The 19815-nt window shown below is 53.1% G+C and overlaps 2 protein-coding genes across 4 annotated transcripts in view; both read left to right on the plus strand.

Annotated features, from left to right (window-relative positions):
- Nucleotides 1-6459, plus strand: part of Elmo2 (engulfment and cell motility 2) — a 39601-nt gene extending 33142 nt beyond the window's left edge. Inside the window, exons 16-21 of the mRNA XM_036183650.1 lie at nt 965-1128; nt 1233-1345; nt 1465-1572; nt 2246-2328; nt 3788-3865; nt 5079-6459. Of these exons, the coding sequence (XP_036039543.1) occupies nt 965-1128; nt 1233-1345; nt 1465-1572; nt 2246-2328; nt 3788-3865; nt 5079-5279 (747 nt within the window). The 3' untranslated portion in view covers nt 5280-6459. The remainder of the gene's footprint in view (nt 1-964; nt 1129-1232; nt 1346-1464; nt 1573-2245; nt 2329-3787; nt 3866-5078) is intronic.
- Nucleotides 6460-7724: 1265 nt separating this feature from the next.
- On the plus strand, nt 7725-18263 carry Slc35c2 (solute carrier family 35 member C2). Of its 3 annotated transcripts, none has more exons than XM_036185983.1 (10): nt 7725-7788; nt 11613-11966; nt 12284-12434; nt 13025-13088; nt 13751-13823; nt 14324-14492; nt 14575-14658; nt 16394-16569; nt 17269-17398; nt 17580-18263. In XM_036185983.1, exons 2-10 carry the CDS (start codon nt 11847-11849, stop codon nt 17702-17704), a joined length of 1092 nt encoding a protein of 363 aa, XP_036041876.1. In that variant the 5' UTR covers nt 7725-7788; nt 11613-11846; the 3' UTR covers nt 17705-18263. The 3 variants fall into 3 exon arrangements, with proteins under 3 accessions (XP_036041876.1, XP_036041878.1, XP_036041879.1); XM_036185985.1 differs by having other exon boundaries at nt 7727-7788; nt 11616-11966; XM_036185986.1 differs by lacking the exon at nt 7725-7788 and adding an exon at nt 7824-8066.
- The last annotated feature ends 1552 nt before the right edge of the window (nt 18264-19815 follow it).

A 19815-nucleotide genomic window follows, 5' to 3' on the forward strand; every position in this document is an offset into this window, starting at 1 on the left:
CCCTCACAGGCCAGCAGTCGAGGAGCCCAGTGTTTTGAGGCTGACCATCTCATTGTGGGAATTTTAGAAGGGAGCTGGCATGGTGGTGCATGCCTGTGAGGTTGGTGGGTCATGCATTCCAGGTCAGCCTGGTTTGCATATAGCAAGACCCTATTTCAAGAAAATAAAACAACAAAATCTTAGAAAGTGTAAAGAAGAAGGAGGTGCCTAAAAGACTCGTGTGTGTGTGTGTGTGTGTGTGTGTGTGTGTGTGAGAGAGAGAGAGAGAGAGAGAGAGAGAGAGAGAGAGAGAGAGAGAGAGAGATGTGTGTACTCATTACTCCTGAGGATTTTCGTTCCTCACTAGGGCCATGCTGCTATACAATGGGAGGGCAAGTATCCTGCTTTCTTCTCTAACAGTTCTTTTAGGGAAACGGGCACATTGGAACACCCCTATCTGCTGGGCACTGGGCCTGCCTTCCATGTAGCATCTCCTGTTTCATGGCAGTGTACAACAGGATGCCTTGCTCTCTGTAGACAGGGGGTGGAGGCATGAGCATGTTTGATGTTGCTAAAAGAATAGGTTTAAGAGCATTCAAGAGTTGAGATCAGGCCAGGTGGTGGGGGTGAATGCCTTTAATCCCAGCACTCGGGAGGCAGAGGCAGAGGATCTCTGTGAGTTCAAGGCCAGCCTGGTCTACAGGCTGTAGTCCAGGAAGGCCAGGGCTACACAGAGAAATCCTGTCTCAATGAAACCAAAAAATAAAATAAAAAAAAGAATGAGATCAGAACCCATTTCCTGCCACCGTGACTATTTGAAATGTGTGAAAAATGAGGTTCCTGTCACCATCAGTCTCGGTGACCTGAGTCACCACCTGAGAAGGTGTCCATTAGGAATCAGGATGCTACACTGGGTGAGGGAGAACCTTAGTCTCTAGTGGGCCTGTCATTTTCAGAGCGGCCTGTGGCTACCTTCTTTGCCCAGGTTATGCAAGTCGTCCGAGAACAGATCACCCGGGCTCTGCCCTCTAAACCCAACTCTTTGGATCAGTTCAAGAGCAAGCTTCGCAGCCTGAGCTACTCAGAGATTCTGCGGTTGCGCCAGTCTGAGAGGATGAGCCAGGATGACTTCCAGTCCCCACCGATTGTGTAAGTGTCAACTGAGAGAGCCCGTGAGGGAGGCAGCCTGCTACAGGCCTCCGAGAGTACCGCCATCTCGTGGTCTTCTGCTGACTTGGGGGTGTGTGCCACAGGGAGCTTCGGGAGAAAATCCAGCCTGAGATCCTGGAGCTGATCAAGCAACAGCGCCTGAACCGGCTGTGTGAGGGCAGTAGCTTCCGAAAAATTGGGAACCGTCGGCGGCAAGGTAAGGGGGCAGCTGGGGCCCTGGGAGCATGCCTGAGATGCTTGCCTGGGTGGCTCTGCAGGGTGTCCCTTTGCCCAGCACTGCCCATGCCTCACCTGTTTGCCGCCCTTGTGTTCCAGAGCGGTTCTGGCATTGCCGCTTGGCACTGAACCACAAGGTCCTGCATTATGGTGACTTGGATGACAACCCTCAAGGGGAGGTGACGTTTGAGTCCCTGCAGGAGAAAAGTAGGTGGATGTCTCTGTTGGTGTGTCGTGACACCTGTACTCAACAGTCCCTGAGAGCTAGTCCTAGCTTCTCAAACCCAGTGTTTGGTCTCAGGCATGCAGTTTCCTAGTCTGCTAAAGATCCTCCCCCTGGCCCACCTCAGGGTTGGGAGAGTTACTGAGATCCCCCATGTGGCTGTGTGTAGGTCATGAAGAGCAGGACAGGACTCCATTGAAAGGCAGCTGCGGGGTCAATGAAAACCCTGGCTTCTCCCCTCGGTAGTTGCTAATCTAGTTGTGAGTTAATCCGCACTTCTGTACTGTACAGTGGGATTAATGCAGACTTCTACCCACGGGGGACTGTGTGAGACGCGCATGCATTTCCACGGGGCCCTTTGCTTTGGGCTCTTTGCCACCTTCACTGTTGGAAAGAGAAGTGGAGGGGTGCCCAAGGTTCCACTTGACAGAGGTGAGCCCAAGCAGCACCTGTGAGCTTTGACACCACCGTGTCTGCAGAAGAGACCAAAGAGCAGGGCACGTTCACACATGCACACCTCCCTGAGCTGGGAAGACCCTTGAGCCTGCGAGCTACTGCATCCTGGCACCTGCCCGGGGCTTCCCTTCCAGCACTGGGGCCAGTGCTGAACCAGTTTGCAGCATCAGCTTCCAGATGTTAATTCCCATTCTTTGTCAGTTCCTGTTGCAGATATTAAGGCCATTGTCACTGGGAAAGACTGTCCCCACATGAAAGAGAAGAGTGCCCTGAAACAGAACAAGGTGAGTGGGGAGGCTGTCCTGAGCCCCTGCACCTGCTCGTGTCTGCAGACACGGGTTCTAGATGCATGCAACTCTCTTCCCACTGTAGATTATTCCTGTACACTCCATATCAAGGGCTTTGAATACTATAACAATAAATAGTTCTCAAGGCACAGCCTCAGCAACCCTGGCAAATTCTGCCACCCACTTCTCCTTCTGACTCTGGAAGACCCCAGTGATAGACCACTTCATTCATGAATCTCTACTGTGTGCTCTAAAGGACATCTCACACTTAGCAGAAGATAAAAAGCAATTACTTCATATCACATGCTCCATTCGCCTTGAAATCCCCCCTCCCCCACCGTCCAGTGACTGTCATGTACACACACATGCACGCATTGTACCCAGTTTTAAATCAGTTCTGGTGGGTTTGCTTGCTGTGGTATGCGCATCGCTAAGCCTTCATTCATGCATTCCCCCTCCATCTTCTCCCCATCTTTGCAGTTTATTAGTTTAATAGACTGTGTTGCTTATGTGGTCATTTCCCAGAGTCCGGGTTTTGCTGACTGTCTCTGTGCTTTGCTTCTGTCCCCGATCTGTAAATTGGCACAGGGACCTAGAGGTTTGATTTGGTTCAGGTTTGACTTTGCCCTGGCATGGCCATATCATAGGTGGCATTGGGGCCTGTCAGGAGGCCCATAATGGCTGGGTGGTGCTCTGTCATGTCAGCAGACTGTAGCTGCTCCGCAGCTAAGGTTTGCAAACTAGGGGTATTCCGTTTACTAACGAGCTGAACCGCTTCTCAGTGAAGAAACCTGCCTTTCTCTACTGTTGGCTTCCCCATGGTAGTGTATGGAAAAAGAGCTGACGACCTGACTCTCCTTTCATATAACTGCTTTTAAAGCAGTGAGTTGTTTCCTGGTACCACACAATGATGATCAATTTTTATGTCTCCATTTTGTGTTTTTAGTGTTCTTATGAGCTCATGGTTTAAGCCGATCATAAGTGATGCTTTGTACGGTGGTTATTTTCTTGATGCTCAGACTGTCTCAGCTTGTCAGTAATTTGTTTTCGTTGGGATGTTTAACTCTCAGGACTTTTTTGTGCAGAGTCCAGCACCATAGAAAGAGGAAGCCAGTCATCTTGGGAGATGAGATAAAAACATAGGGTAGTCCATGGTCCTGGCATTCAAGGTTCTCAATGTTAAAAGTACCTTGCTGCAGTCCGGTTGGTTTGTTTGCTTTTTTGAGGAGGGTGGGTCTCCCTATGTAGCCCAGATTCACCTCAAATCCTCAACTTCCCACCTGCTGGGATTAAGGCAGGCACCACCACACTGAGTTCCAGATTTAAAAAACTACCACCACCTCTTAGGTGTGACTGTGCCATGGAGTGGGTGAGTTAAGGTCAGTTAACTCCCACCTAGGGACCTCAGTGACATAACTGGTCATTGCTCCTAGTCACTCAAACTTTTTCTCTGTAGGAGGTGTTGGAATTGGCCTTCTCCATCCTGTATGATCCTGATGAGACACTGAATTTCATCGCTCCTAATAAGTATGAGGTAAGCATTGTGCCACACTGCCTTCGACAGCAGTGCCCTAACTGTGGCTCTTCAACCCAAGAAGAAGTATGACCAGCACAGCAGTGTCCCCTTGAAAGCAGTGCCCACAATGGATCGCCCAGTCTGTGGGCCTTCTACCACCGGCTTGGACTCGCCACTTCACTTTTTATTTTTATATATTTTTTTAATATGTAGACCAGGCTGGCCTTGAACTCACAGAGGTCCTTCTTCCGCTGCCTCTGAAGGGCTGGGATTAAAGGTGAGCCTTTACCTTACTCCTTAGGAGAAGCTGGCAGTTATTAGATGGTTAGGCCTGGCATGGGGATGGTTTTCCTCTTTGTAATCTTGTAGTCACTGTCTTCCCAGGTGAGTTGAGTACCAGTTCCATGGAGCAGATGCAATCAGGCTGTGGAGCTAGATGGATCTGCTCCTAACAAGGGACCCCCAGTTCACCTGTAGCCCAGGAAGATGTTAGTGCCCAATTCAGTTAACTCACTGTTAACTAAGGGCCTGCTGTTGAGCACTTGGGGTCAGCCGCAGGAGGAGCAGGTACTGGGCCCAGCAGGGCTTTGTTGGGATGACAGCCGAGTGAGCAAGGCCCAAAGGGAACAACATTAGACTCCAGAGCACAGCTCTACTGTATCATTGCATTCTGAGAGCTGTGGCTTAATTGGTGTTGTTTGTTTGTTTATCTGAGACAGGGTCTCAGATAGCCTGGAGCTAGCCTCAGACTTACTGTGTATCTGAGGCTAGCCTTGAACCCCTTATCCTCCTGCTTTCATCTCCCAAATGCTTGGATGTTATAAGTATGTTCCACCATGAAAGCTGTATCAATTTCTTTTGTACTTTCCTTTAAAAAATTATTTAAAGATAATTGACTGTTTTTTAAAAAAACAAAATAGCACTCCCAAGTCCCTGTCTGCTTCCTCCTCTTTTCAGTGTGTTTCCTGCTCCCACTTCTCATCACTGCCAGGACTGGTCTCCAGCTTCTCCTATTCCTTAATTGCACTGTCAATTCCATTTTATATTATTTTTTAAAGTTTTCACAGAAATCCCCCCCTAGAATTCTATAGTTGATAGTGACAGTCACCCCAGCTGTCCTTGCTCTTGTCTCCTGTGAGCTTTGCATATTCTGAATGGTATCAAGCAGCACTGCCCTGAGTCCCACTGCAGGCCTTGGGGCCACTGTGTGACACTTACAACTTGCCCACAGTACTGCATCTGGATAGATGGACTCAGCGCCCTCCTGGGGAAGGACATGTCCAGTGAGCTAACCAAGAGTGACCTGGACACGCTGCTGAGCATGGAGATGAAGCTGCGGCTTCTGGACTTGGAGAACATCCAGATCCCCGAGGCACCACCACCTGTCCCCAAGGAGCCCAGCAGCTATGACTTCGTCTATCACTATGGATGAGCAAGAAGGGACTGGGGCCCAGGAGAGACACTGGCAGCCTGTGCCTTGCCATTACTTGTACAGACTCTGTAGTGATCATGGTGACTACTCCTCAAACCCAAGGGGACCCAGAGCTTCTCTTGGTCCCCACTCAGTAGGAGTCATGAAGTCAGGGCATGCCGCCCTCCTCAGCACCACAGAGCCTGGGTCGGGCCTGGAGGAGTGAACTCAAGATGCTCTTGCCTCCCACCCTGAGTCTGCATCTGGAACTGGACTTACAGCCATCCCTCTGGTTTTCTATTCTCTGGTTTTCTGGAGAAGGGGCTGGAGCTGATGCTGGAAGGGCTGCCCATGGGGACTGGAGTACTGGGAATCGGGAGAGCCTTGGAGTGACTGTCTTCAGGTGGCTCAGGCAAGGACAGGCCTTGTGCTTTTGCTTAATAGGTCTCTGAGGGCTCATTCCAGCCTCATCCTGTGCCAAGATGCTGCTGCCTTGGGGCTGGCCCTTACATCTCTGTCTCTAGAGGTATCCATCTCTCTCACCCATGTAGGAATCAGGAAAGGTAGCAATCTCTTCCCCGAGCACTGGGTGTCTTCCTGGCCAGGCAGAGGCCTCCAGCCTGAGTCCTGCTCTCCTCGGCTCCAGGAACACTGCAGAGAAAGTCAGGTTGGGGCCCCAGCTCTCCTCCATTCTGTCTTTTCCTTGCTGAGGAAGACTGGTCCCCTGCCCTTAGTGACAGGCCCTTCTGTGTGCTTCTCTCTGGCTCCTGGCTCAGGGCAGGCTGCCTTCCCTGTCTTTCCTTCCTGGCACTGTGGTTTCTGCCATTAGCCAGGATTTCAAGAAGCGGCTAGGGCCACAGCTGGGCCATGGGCCTTCTCTGGTGCTGCAGCACTTGAAGCACACGCCCAGCCTCTCTCCTTGGACGCATGTTAACATGGTGGCATTCAGTACTGGTAGCCTGGCATGGTGGCACTACCCAATGCAGAGTGTACTGTATATTTTCTTTACTATAGGCCATACTTATACAGACTTGTATATATATTTATATAAGATCATCCTATCCTAGGATAGAATGTTTAAGGGAAGATAAAATTGAGAGCAAAAATGTAATGCTCAGTCATGAGCTACAACTGCAACCAGAGAGCAGCCAGGAGCTTCCTGTCAGTGACTGTGTTTTCAATAAATACTCTTTCATGTAGACTGCTTCCTATAAACACCTGTTCCTCTGCACTTGCTCCCTGCCCCAAGGGTAGGGAGTCACCTGACACCCTTCATTCCATTGTGCCCGGGGGCTTCTGGAGGGCTCCCAGCCACCTTCCTCATCTATCCTGCTGTGTCATGCACAGACTACTCACACCTGCTGGCGAAGAATGCTCACAGATTGTGGTACCAGGACAGCGTGTTTCCTGCTCAGCCCTGCTGGGTACAACGTGGAAAGGCATACTGTACACCCCCAAGATCCCCTCCTCCCTCTTTTCCCTGCCAGGGACACAGCCAGGGAACAGCTCGAGTACTTGTGCCTTTCAAAGAAGACATGTTCTGCACCCGGTGTGCTGCCTGTCCTTGGTTCCCAGCCTTCCAGCTGGTGTTTTAAGCTGTCGCTCCCATCAGCAGCCTTGGTAGCTGGGAAGCTTGAATGAGGGCAGTGATGAAAATAGATACTTCCTCTTGCCACTGTCGGAAGGGGGTGAGGACAGGCGCTTTCAGAAGGCATAGAAAGTGCATGCAACACAGGCCTTGAGGGCTGAATGAAGCCAAGACCTTGGGCTGCGATGGGTACCACTGTAGGTCTTAGGAAGCATTGAATGAACCAATGCTTGCGGGATGCCAGCTGGCAGCGGCCTACAGCAGCACTGTGCACAAAGCACAGCTTCCACTCTGGCCTTGAGCCTTCTGCTGGGAGCCAGGAGCCCAGCCAAGTCATGTGCAAGAATCCCTGTTTGCAGCCAGTACAGAGCCCAGAAGAGCAAAAGCAGAGAACTGGGCCAGCTTGGGTCTGCAGCCCTAGCTTGCATGGTTTAGAGGTTCTCTTGCCCACATGTCCTGCACCTAAAATGAATCGAATCTGGGTGTGCAAGATTGGCGTTCTGAAATCACTGCAACCTGCTTTCCTGGGCTCCCAGTAAGACTACACCCCTTCCTTCTGGGTTCCATTTCCTCTGGGATGATTTTCACCTACTCAACCTATTGAATAATTCTCACAAGTATATAGGTATATGTAATTTCACAAGTTTCCATTATTACTTTGACCAGACTTCCCACATTTCTAAAATGTAATCATTTCCCAGCTGCTTGAGGTCCCAGAAGAAAAAAGCACTCGAAAGAGTTACTGGTGTATGTGATTCAGTCCTGGCATGCCAGTTTAGGGAAAGAGACGGTGTTGTACCGCATGCTGTGGCCGGCTTAGCTAGAGAAAAGTGCTCTGGCCCCACCCACCTTCGCCGGCTTCCGGCGGAAGTCTCGCCTCCAGCGGCCCAGTGCCCAGCTCGCGCTTCCGGCAAGAGTCTCGGGGCGAGCGCCTGGGCGGAGGTAAGTGAGAGTGTGGTGGGCGGACCCTTGCGCTCCTTTCCGGCCCGGGCCTCAGTTTCCCCAGCCCTGGCCTCAGTTTCCCCAGCCCTCTCTTGGCCGTGGGCCCGTTCGCCTGGCATTTACCAAGCATTTACGAGGGGCCGAGTCTTGGGGGAACCAGATGGACGCTGCCGGGCTGGCGGGGCAGTGACACGTGAGCAAACACAGACGTCACGCGGTGGGAAGTGCCTCGCGCAGTGGGGGCCCTGGGAGAAGGGGACAGCCAAAGAGAGCATCAGGTAACCCGGAACGCCGGGTGATGTGGCACACGGCTGAGCGTGAGGTTGCAGGGCTCTGGCAGGCGGGATCCTAGGAGCACTTGTGGACCCAGCCCCGCCCCGGGGTCTCAGTCTGTTGAAGCCGTACGTCTTAGTCTTTCCCTGTCGCTGTGGTAGAGTACTCTAACAAAAGCAACTTAAGGAAGCAAGGGCTTAACTTTCCCCACAGTTCCATGTGCAATCCTTCGTGGGGAAGTCAGGGTAGCATGAGCTGAAACAGCTGGTCACATCGCATCCACAGCCCGGAAGCAGAGAGCTGTGAATGCGTGCTAATGTCCCTTCCCCAGCGTTATGCAGTCTGGGAGGTCCTGCCCATGACTAGGTGGGTCTCCTCACGTGAGTTAACCGGATCTAGAGAATCTCTTACTGATGTGCGCCAAGGCCCCTCTCCCAGGTGACTGTAGACGGTGTCAGGTTGACAGCACTAACCACAGCATCTGCCTCCCGCTCTTCCTGAAGTGCAGGCAAGTAGGTGAAAGGTCACTGTGGTTTAGACTGCGGCGGTGGAAAAGGGAAGAAAAATGGACGGATGGACAAATAACTAGAGGTGGACTTAACAGGGCAGCATTTGAGGAATGCAGGGACGGCAATGAGTTCATTGGCCTAAGTGAACAGTTGTCAGGATGACTGTTCTAAGTGACTTCAGAGTAGGATGGAGACCTAGGGAATATGAAGATGGCTCCTTGGGGCACCTTGAGGTTGAGCTGTCAATTGGAGCTACCTAAATGGCAGTTAGGTCCCTCTGTCCTCACAGCAAGATTGGGGTGTCATGGTGGGATGGAATGAAGGCAGAAAAGGAGCTGGGTTCCATCCCTAGGGACCAGTTCTGATTGTCTGAGTTGCAGAGAAGCAGAGGACTCCAGAGTGTGACAAGTTGCGCCCAATAGGTCTCCGAGGAGGAAGTGGCCAGTTTCGAGAGGGAGCCACAGAAACTTGGCCCTGAAGAGAGAAAGGGTAGCGGCCGTGGCCCGTGTGAACGGCCTGACAGACTGCAGTGAGGGGCTGGGCCTGACAGTGGAAAGCTGTGCTGTAGGAGGTGACGTGAGTCAGTGTCAAATGCTGCTTCCCATGCCAGTGACACCCTGCACACGGTTAGAGAAACTGAGTCCACACAGGCCAGGTCCCTTGGAATCTCAGTAGTAGGTAGACGCAGAGGGTTTACAGAATTCCTTGCTTGGGCAGATGAGATTGCAAAGTCGCTCTCCCTTACCACAGAGTGAGGGTGAGGACCTTAGCCGTTTGTATATCCAGTGTGAGGCAAGCCACCGCCTAACGATGACACATGGAGTGAGTGAGTGTCTGTGTGCTTCCCGGGGGCCTTTCCAGCTGAGGCTTGGCTCTGTGTTTGGGGACAGGTGACTTTTCTGCATGGAGGTGGGGAGCTAGGCAAGCCCTCTGAGGGAAAAGGCAGGCTTGAACAGTGGACAGAGAGCACCATAGTGACCAAGTAGGAACTGAGCAGAAGTAGGCAGGACAATCAGTTGAAAGAAAAGGGAACAGGCTGTCCTGGCATGTGGCATGCTCCGCCACTGCCTGGGTAGTGAAAGCATTGTTCATAGGGAACATAGTGTGTTTCTTGCAGTGTTGGATACTCAACCCAGGCCCTCCACATGCTAGGCCAGCACTGCAAGGTACATACCTTCTGGACACAGTCTGGTTGTTACACCTTGGGGTTGGAGACATAATATTTCTGGCACCCCATGGGTAGAGACAGGGATTTGCTAATGGATTGCAGTACATAGGACTGATTTCTCCCAGAAAGGTTCAGTAGTGCCAGGCTTCAGAGCCTTAGCATTGAGGGAATGTGGACCTTGAGGCCTGTTCAAAGTAGGTTTGAGCCTGTGTCCCAAACTGTCTAGCAGTGTAAACAAGAGCCTGAGATTAGTGGCCTAGGTGAATAGGTCAGGTCAGCATTTGGATCTGCATCTAAGGGATCGTGGGGACCAGAGCAGGCTGCATGCTGGGGAGATGTTAGCCTGCAGAAAGTATGTCAAGATGCAAGGCTGCATTAGGCCATTAGGACAGTGCCTCTCCCCTGGACTCACCATGTCTAATCACAGCCTATTCATTAACCTAAAAACTAGTGGTGCCCAAACTATAGTATGAAAGGAAGGTAATTGAGGATGAAATAAAATGTTTACATCTGTCACTTCTGGTACAGTGATGCTGGAGTCACCATGAGGCCACTGGTGGGTTCCTCTTGCTATAGAATACACGGGAATGAGCCCACCATAAAGGTCAACTTATAGCTACCATGTCAGCAGCCCCAGAGATGTGAGCTGTTGTCAGTAGAGTGGGTTTTCCAGAATGGGAACTCTTGGTTCCACCTTGACAGCGTGCGTGGTATTCTTAGCAATTTCAGTGGATTGTAGAGCTCCGGAAAACTATGTTTACAGAAATCAGAAGCAAGTCCCCTGCCTTTGTGAATACCAGAAGTGCTTGGAATGCAGAACAATTCTTAGCTCCTTGGGTAGGGCTTTGTAGTCCCAATCACTGAATGCCTGGAGCTTCCTCTGGAACACCACCCAGGGTTCCAAACTCCTCTGAAGATAGCCACAGTCCAGGAGTCCTTTTGGCAAAGCCCAGAGCCAGCTCAGTTTGCCATCAGGGCGGGGATGTGATAACAGGTTCCAGAGTGCAGAGTGGACTCTCCGGACTGGTAGAGGAGAAGTCTGATCACATGATTCTGGAAGGTTCCCACAGGAGTTGGCATTTCAGCATGGTGGAGAGGAAACATTGTCGTTCACCTAACAGTGGGCCAAAGCTCACCCAGGCAGAGCCAGGTCCCCAGTGTTCCCTGAGCCAGGCTTGTCCTGGGCACTCATAACAAATGGTAATTTGGTTCGGCGGGCATCTCCTCTCTGGGAGACCAGAACAAAGCACGCCTGGTCCACCTTAGCTCCTCAAGACCTGATGAGTCCCCTGAAATCCCATACACACGCTCTGTCATGGGGTCACCAACCAAATGAGAATATAGAGAATGCCAGGTGTGTGTGAGCCCTTGTGGAGTGCAACCTGTCAAGGAACAGCAACATTACTCAAGGGGATGGGGGTGTGGCTCAATGGCAGCGTGGTCCCCAGCATGAGGCCCTGGGTTCTGTCTACAGCACTGAGTAGAAAAAGAGGTCTACTCAAATCACACTCCTCGGGTGCTACAGAAGAAAAGTAGGAGAGCAGTGGTGGCTTGTAGACAGGTCCCTGAGGAAGAGAGTCTGTACTGAGGAAGGATGGAAGGGTGGCTTGGGTATGGTACCCCCTACATCCCTTCTATCCCGGGGACAGACTGGTAGAGACAGGCTAGACCAAATCAAACCTCAGAACTGCAGGGCTTCTGCCTTTGTGAAGGGAACTGGGAGCTGCTGAAGGGTTGAAACAAGATCTGACATGACCACACTTATCTGTTGAAAGGTCACTTTAGTGGGGACCCGTGGAGGACAGTGCAAATGTCCACTGTACTGGGGTGGGGCCCATGGCCTCTGCGGTCTCACCTCCCTACCTTCTTTCCAGCAGCAGAGCTGGGATCTGTGACCTGTGTCTCCAGCTAGCCATGGAACAGTTTGGCTCTAGCCACCAGCCCCTTAGGTGAGGACTCCATCTGGGGCCCATTGCACATTCCACACCATGGCGGTGAAGAGGACCCTTCCAGTTAGGGGAACTGTCCTTTGAGAACCGTGGTCCAGCTCTGCTGCTTCTTCCCGCCAACCGTCTTCAAGAGAGGCTCCTGTTCCTGCTGGCCCGCGGATGGGGAGGTGGGCCCTTGACGTAGCCTTTGTGTGGAAGGCCGTGCTGACGCTGGGCCTGGTCCTCCTCTACTACTGCTTCTCCATAGGCATCACCTTCTACAACAAATGGCTGACCAAGGTAACAGGGCCTCGCCAGTACAGGGCTGACCTGAAGGTGCTGTAGTTGGTACGGTTGTGTTGGGTGATGGTGGCTTTTCCTGGACATTGGCCCTGAGAGGGCTGAGCAGGTAACCAGCAGGTTGTGATGGAACTAGGCAGGGACCTTCACACTGAGGACTAACCCCTTGTCAAGGAGTCACTGATGTAGATCACTGGAGTGGCCCCTGACATCAGAGGGAGTGGGGAGGCACTGGGTTGGCCCCTGCCACCACAGGGAGGAGATGGAGGGGCCGTGTGGCATCTCTCCACTCCTACTGTCTGCTTTGGACCCCACAGAGCTTCCACTTTCCCCTCTTCATGACCATGCTGCACCTGGCCGTGATCTTCCTCTTCTCGGCCCTGTCCAGGGCACTGGTTCAGTGTTCCAGCCACAGGGCCCAAGTGGTGCTCAGCTGGACTGACTACCTCAGAAGAGTAGCCCCCACAGGTAGGTCCAGCATGAGGAGGGTTGCTGGAGAGCCTAGGCTAGAAGTCAGAGGAGCCCTGTGGCCTTGGGGCCACACCCTACCTTTCCTCCTCATCCCTTTTCCACTGCCACATCTCAGCAAAGCAGGCAGCACCCTGCCCTTGATGGCTCACATGGGCCTCAGTAGGCTCCACCAAGTGCAAAACGGGAGCCTCTCGGTAGTGGCCATACAAGGTTGGGCTAAAAGATTCCCAGGACTCGTCTTGAGTGGGCAAGACCTAAAGGGTGGATGGGGATCTCCAGCCCTGGGAGTGTAAAGTTAGAGAGGGAGGGCTCTAATGGTGAGGGAGGAGGGGGAGTCGGCAGGCCGGGCTAGTTGTGGAGGGCTAGGTGCCCCATGAGCACTTTGACAAGATCAGGTTAATAATCTTGTCTGGAGCTAGTGAAATTAACAGAGGAGACTGACAGGCCTAGCCAATCAGGATGGACTGTTTGGGCCAGATGTTAACCTGGAGTTGCTTGGTGGAAAGGAGGGGCAAGCAGGGCCTCAGGTGCCTCAGCCACATGCTTGCCAACCGGCTGCCCTGGCTGGGTGTCCCTTGTCCCCACAGCACTGGCAACAGCACTGGATGTGGGCTTGTCCAACTGGAGCTTTCTCTACATCACCGTGTCACTGTGAGTACTGGTCACACCCTCTACCCGCCACGCAGGCCAAGCTCACTTGCTCAGTCCAGCTGGCAGTCTGTATAGCCAGGAATGGGCCAACAACTCCATCAGTCTCGGGGACCAGCCCTTGCTCTCCCTCAGCTCCTTGCTGGCACCCAGCCGCACTCCACGAAGCCTCCAGCTCTTTGTAAGCCCATTGCAGAGAGAGATGCTGCACCTGCCTGCCAGGCAGTCAGGGGAAGCCGGGCAACTGGACAGAGCAGCCACAGTTGCTTGGTGGGGTGGGATAAGGGATGGGGGTGACAGGCAGCAGAGTGGAGGACCAGACAGTAGAGCACTGCCTGTCAGAACCCAGCTGGTCAGCAGTCCCAGCTCTGATGTCTTGCTTCAGAGAGTACAGCCCTCATGTCTCCTTGTCTATCTAAGTTTCTCTCATCCTTTTTACCTGGTCTCTACCAACATAGCCAGGTAAAGAACGGAACTCAGTAAACTTGGTGTCACACCCACTGCCACGTCCCTTCCCCCCCCCCCCTTAGTGTCTGTCAGGCTTCTTCCCATGAAAGCTCTCATGTCTGCACAGACCCCACTGGCTGGCCCCTTTTGTTCTTTGGGGCCTGCTTGCCCTCGAGTGGGGGGTCTGCAGCTGTGCATTGTGGGTATCTCTGTTCCAGGTACACAATGACCAAATCGTCTGCCGTGCTGTTCATCCTGATCTTCTCTCTGATCTTCAAGTTGGAGGAGCTGGTGAGGCCCTGCGTCTCTTTCCCCTCCTGTCACTGCAGATGCCCGGGATGGAAGAGGAAATCTAAGCAGTGACTTGTCACTCTGTGACAGGAGATTGCTGGCCTGGGTCTCTGAAATGCCTTCCTTGGGGAGGGGACCTAGAAACGGGTGAATGGCAAGGGTCTAGAAACAAGTGCAGGAGGGCCAGCGTTGGCCTGGGGCCCTGGGGTTCCCTTGGAGCGATTTGGTGGTTTTTGTTTTTTGGGGGGCACTTAGAGTTTGCAATGGGCACCAGCACTTCAGTATTTCAAAGTAAGTATGATACTAGAAACATGCCAGCTCTGTGTGTCTGTCAGTGGGCCAGGACCTCTGGAAGTGATGAGGCACAGAACGGCTACTGATCCCCAGCTTCAGATATGGCACATGCTTGAGCCCAAAGCTCCCAGTGAGCCGCACTGCCCCCCTCCCAACATGTGGCTTGAACCCCAGGCTCCCAGTGAGCTGTACTGTTCCTCTCCTAGCGTGCAGCCCTGGTCCTGGTGGTCCTTCTCATCGCTGGGGGCCTCTTCATGTTTACCTATAAGTCCACACAGTTCAACGTGGAGGGCTTTGCCTTGGTGCTGGGAGCTTCGTTCATTGGCGGCATCCGCTGGACCCTTACACAAATGCTTCTGCAGAAAGCTGATCTGGGTGAGCCCCTAGGGAGGGTGGGGGTCGGGCAGACACGGGCCAGCAGGCCAGGTCTGACAACTTCCCATGTCCTGTTGTGCAGGCCTTCAGAATCCCATTGACACCATGTTCCACCTGCAGCCGCTCATGTTTCTGGGGCTCTTCCCTCTCTTCGCCATATTTGAAGGTACGCTCCGTCTTCTACCCCTGAACACTGTAGTACAGCAGAACCCACATTACTGCTCCAGGCTCAGCACAGTGCTAGCCACAGAGGTTGCCCAGATCTAGAACTCAGTCGCTCCCCAGCTGCTGTGGTTTGGGACTGGACAGACACACACAGAATGACTAGAATCTCATGACAAGGGTGCAGAGAAATTATATGTGAAATAAAGGAGTCAGGGCGGAGGGTGTGGCAGCTCCAGAGGTAGCTGAGCTGTTTATGCACTAGTTTTTCATCCCCCCAATAACCAGATGTGGAGAATTATTTTCATCCTTCTTTGGCAAGAGGAAGAAACTGAGGAACCGAGGAGGTGAAAGCATGCCCAAAGTCCCATAGCTCATAAGCAAGCCAGACTTGGTGCCCAGCAATCTGGCATCAGGAGGCTAGGCCTACTGTTGCATGGTACACATGCCCCCAGGAGCAGAGTCGGGGTCTGCCCCAGGTGGAGTACTCGGGTCGGAAAGGGAGATGGTAGAGAGTGAGTGGTGGGTGTATGGATCGATGAAACCAGGACACCCTGGGAAGCAGGGCCAAGAGGCTCTGCTTTGTGTACTCGGGGAGCATGGGGAGAGTGGCAGCTTCAACTGCTGGGGTTGGGGGATAGCCTGGGCACATCCAGAGAAGAGGCAAGGCCAGGGGGTTGTACAAGTGGGCAGGATGTTGCCACCTCCTTTCCTCCAGTGCTTTGGGATTAGTCTTTGTCCCTTGTTTACCCTCCTCAGAGTCCCAACTATCCTCAGGGTCATTACCAAAAATTCCATCCCACATCCATTTAAGTTTCAAGCAGCGAAGCGTCTCCAGCCTCCCTGAGAAAATGATTCTGCAGCCCCGTTGTCCAGGAAACTTGTGTGTGGAGCCTCATGCTTTTCCTTTTTAAAATCTCTCCCCATTCCTTCATTATGCCCCTTGTAGCAAACACCATATTCACCCCCTCCCCAGGCATCCTCACTGTTCCCCGCTCTGCAAACCTCATCCAAAAGCCCCTGGTCGCCGCCACTTAGCAAAGCTGCGTGGATTTAGCTCCTTTAATCTTCTCTAGTAAATTAATCCCCCAAGCGCCTTCATTACTTATGTTGCTCTTCCCGAATTCCTCAATTTGCCACTGCCTTTGCAGTACTGCTGAGCCCAGCACCAAACAAGCTGGCCTGCATCACCAGGCTCCTGGCATGGGGCACAGTGTCGTTGAATTTCTGTGCCCCCTGCCCCTCCTCAGTGCCCAAAGATCTTGTCCTCTTCAGCTCCCATCTGTGCCCAGTGGATGCTGACCTCCCCCCCCACACACACACATACACTGTGGGGGCCTTGTTGTGGGAAGAACCCAGGAGCTCTTTAAGGAGGGGGCACAGCTCCCCCAAACTGAAGCACGCACGTGTGTGTGTGTGTGTGTGTGTGTGTGTGTGTGTGTATACATGCACACACATATGTACACATGCACACAATCTAAAGAAGTCCTGCATCCCACAGGTTCAGTTCCTCCCTGTTCTGATAATAGACATGTATTACCCTGGGTTCTGTAGTGCCACCATGGTTCCTGAGTCTCGGGCCGTCTGGGTGGCACTGTTTGAACACCACCCCCCTCGTTTCTCCTGCCTCAGACAGTTAGCAAACCAGGCCCCCATTCTGTGCTGATGACGCACACATGCTGTTGAGCAGGGCCAGCAGACTGCCTGGGCCCTGCCTCCCTCTCTCCCTGTTGTTTCAGGTCTCCATTTGTCCACCTCAGAGAAAATCTTCCGCTTCCAGGACACGGGGCTGCTGCTGTGGGTTCTTGGGAGCCTCCTTTTTGGTGGGGTTCTGGCCTTTGGTTTAGGCTTCTCCGAGTTCCTCCTGGTCTCCAGGACATCTAGCCTCACTCTCTCCATCGCTGGCATTTTTAAGGTATGCACTAGAAGGTGACCCCAGACCTACCCTAGAAGGACCCCTATGAGGAGGGCTTTCCTTAGCAGCTTCTGTCCCTGTTTCTACACCCGGAGAGGGTGGGAGAAGAGGCTGCAGAGTGTGGCCCAGGATGTGACAGGATCTTGGCCCTGCAGAGCTGAGAAGTGTCCTTTCTGACCAGTGCATACAGCTGAAGATGCAGAGCAGGCCTCACCACCAGGCCAGGGGTGTGCCTGCTGCACTGTTCTTAACTGGAAGCTTGGGTTGTGTGGCCGTGGCCTGGAGCCTCATCTAGGTTGATCAGTGAAAAGTCCCATCATTGAAAGTTAGGCATACAGGTCAGATCTGTGGAGGAGCTTCCTTCTGGACAGGTGAACCCCATGCTGGAGCAGTGACTCCCCAAGTGAACATTTGGGTATAAGGGTCCTCTGCCTATGAAGAGAGACCTGTCTCACCAAGGCCATGCTGATGGTTGTCCATCTAGCAGTGGCAGACTCCCTTACTCCTGTGGGGTGCCTATGTCGACCTCTGGGGCTCGATTGCCTTCTGCTTTTGCTGAGAGTCTATGGAAAGCACCTGTGCACCTGCATCTCAGTAACACCCGGAGGCCTGCAGGCCAATGATCTGGGCAGAGAGGTTCCTACTTCTGCTCTATGAGTCATCCCAGCTTCTGACCCCATGTCCTGCCTCTGCCCACAGGAAGTCTGCACACTGCTGTTGGCAGCTCACCTGCTGGGTGACCAGATCAGCCTCCTGAACTGGCTGGGCTTTGCCCTCTGCCTCTCTGGCATCTCCCTGCATGTGGTCCTCAAGGCCCTGCATTCCAGAGGTATGGTGGCCTCCTTCCCATGGCTTAGTCGTATTGACTGTCCTGCCCACCATCCAGCTGCCTCTCACCAACTGTGGCTGTAGCTTGGGACATGTGCCGCATGGCGCTGGCACACTGGGAAGGTATAGGATCATCTCTAGAAAAGGTTGCTAGGTTAATAACTGGTGTGTCTACCCCCAAGGTAATGGTGGCCCTAAGTTCTCGAAGGGCCTGGGCCCCAGCGCCGACCTGGAGCTGCTGCTCTGGAACAGCCAGAAGGAGGAAGACGATGAGGATGAGTATTTTGTCACCCAGGGGCAACAGTGACCAGCCCGGGAGCAGCAGAAACAGGCCACTACATTCAGCGCTGCTGGTGACTCTTGGTGTGGACTGGGGGCTCAGCTGGTTCCTCAGCAGCTAAGCGGTGGCTTCAGAGTCACCTGTAGGACCATGGCAGGAGGGGGCTCCTGCTCTTCCCTGTGGAGGTGGTCCAAAAAGTGAGTGCCAGGCTCACCCTGGACGTAGCATGGCAGTGAAGGGAGCCAGCGACCTCTTCATTAGTGCTCAGGCTCCAAGAGCCAGGGATGAGCTCCAGATGTGTGGTTGTTTCACTTACTGGGTTTGGACTGCAGGGCATATGGGAAGGAGTCCTGGGGAGCTGGGCCTCATCACCTGGACAGTGGCTTCCACAGAGAGTAGATTTATTTATAGTTGAAGTAATGCTTTCCTTCTGTACTACACAGTGTTGCCTGAGGCAAGAGAGCCCCGGGCCTGGCCTTTCCTTCTCATGCCCTCTGTAGCTCATGCCTCTGTTTGTGCCTCAGATCGAATCCTTGGGGCCACACTATGGACCCACCAGCAGAAATAAATGGGTATTTGCTCAGTACCATCTTGTGAAGACTAGTTTCACAGCCTAGATTTGCATCCTGGCTCTGTGGTGTACTCATTATGTGACTCTTAAGTGGGTGACTTAGTTCCTCTGTGCTGTGGGTTGTGTATCTGTTAAAAAAAGAAGAAGAAAAGAGGATGTCACCTATCCCAGGCTTTCTGGAAAATGTTACAGATTAAATATTATGTATGTATTCCTAAAATACTGTCAAGAACTAAGAGACCAAGATCTAGAAAAAAATTTCCTGAGCTGCTGGGCAAGGAGTCAAAGCTGCTATGTGTGAGAAAGGACTCGGTTCTGGATTGTGGGCCAAGTTATGCACTTTTCCAGACCACAGTCCAGTGGAAGATGAAAGGGCCTTGCTGTGGCACTTGCTGAGGAGACTGAGGCCCAGGAACAGCAACCTGTGGCTTGGCACACCCGATGGTGGCACCTTCCTGGCAGAGCTGGTCTCCGCCGGTCCAGGAGGCTTTCCTCTAGGAGTACTTCAGACACTCACAGCAGGTGGCGCCATTGGCCCACAGTATGGCTCCGGCCCTGCCTGCTGCCACCCCTGCCCAAGCCCTGGCAGCAGAGGGTGCCTGACGGCGGTGGCATCTGTGTAGCTTTGGGCAAAGACCCAGAAGGGGCTCTGTGTAGAGCTGGAGCGAGTAGATCTCCATTGGTTATGCCCAGAACGCACGGACCACAGACTTCTGGAGGGGACAGATAGTAAATATTTCCATTGAGGACCATATGGTGTCTGTTGCAACTTGAAGCAGGAAAGAAGCCGTGCATGGCACAGACACAAAGGGGCGTGGCTACATCCCAGTGAAATCTGGTTTCCAAAAGCGAATTCTTGCCCACCCCTGCTGTAGAGGGATCCCTATGGATTGAGAGTCTGTCGAGGAGACTGAGGCCCAGGAACAGTAATGACTGCCTGAGGCCTTTAAAGGGACTGTGACTGTGATCAGTTTTGAGTCCCTGCCGATCTCAGCACTCCAGAGTGCTACCTTATCTGGCTCCTGGCCCGCCTTGGGTTCTGCAAGCTCTGAGGTCAGGATTACAGAATGCTCTTGTTCCAGCCCAATGATGTGGGAAGAACCAGGCAGGGGGCTGGAGCTGGGGAGGGGGAGCTGGGGAGACTGCCTTCGATGAGAGAGAGGGCCTTGCAGCCCGCTGGCTCAGGTGGATGAGAGCTTCCTGTCTACTCTGCACCGCCCCCTCTCCAGGCCACAAGCTGGCACCGCTGTCTGGTGCAGTAATTACAGGGTGTGGAGTGGGCCCTTGCCGCTCCCATGTTGGGTTCAATGACAGCCCCTCACTTAGCAGCAATTACCAGCCAGGCCTAGAGGAGGCCTCCCTCCCCTCCTCCCCCACCCAGCCCACCCAGTTGCCTAGCCTCCTGGTCTAGACTGTCCACCCTCAGCCCTGAGCCCTCCAACTACCCATGCTGTCTGCAACCACTGCATCTTGGGGGCTGCAGCATCACCATGGTAACTCAGCGTTTGCCCAGGTTGAAGGAAGCTGAGGATGTGACTGGTCTCTGAGGCTGTACTGTTTGTCCCCA

This window comes from Onychomys torridus, chromosome 4, assembly GCF_903995425.1.
Source record: "Onychomys torridus chromosome 4, mOncTor1.1, whole genome shotgun sequence".
In the NCBI taxonomy this organism is placed as follows: Eukaryota; Metazoa; Chordata; class Mammalia; order Rodentia; family Cricetidae; genus Onychomys; species Onychomys torridus.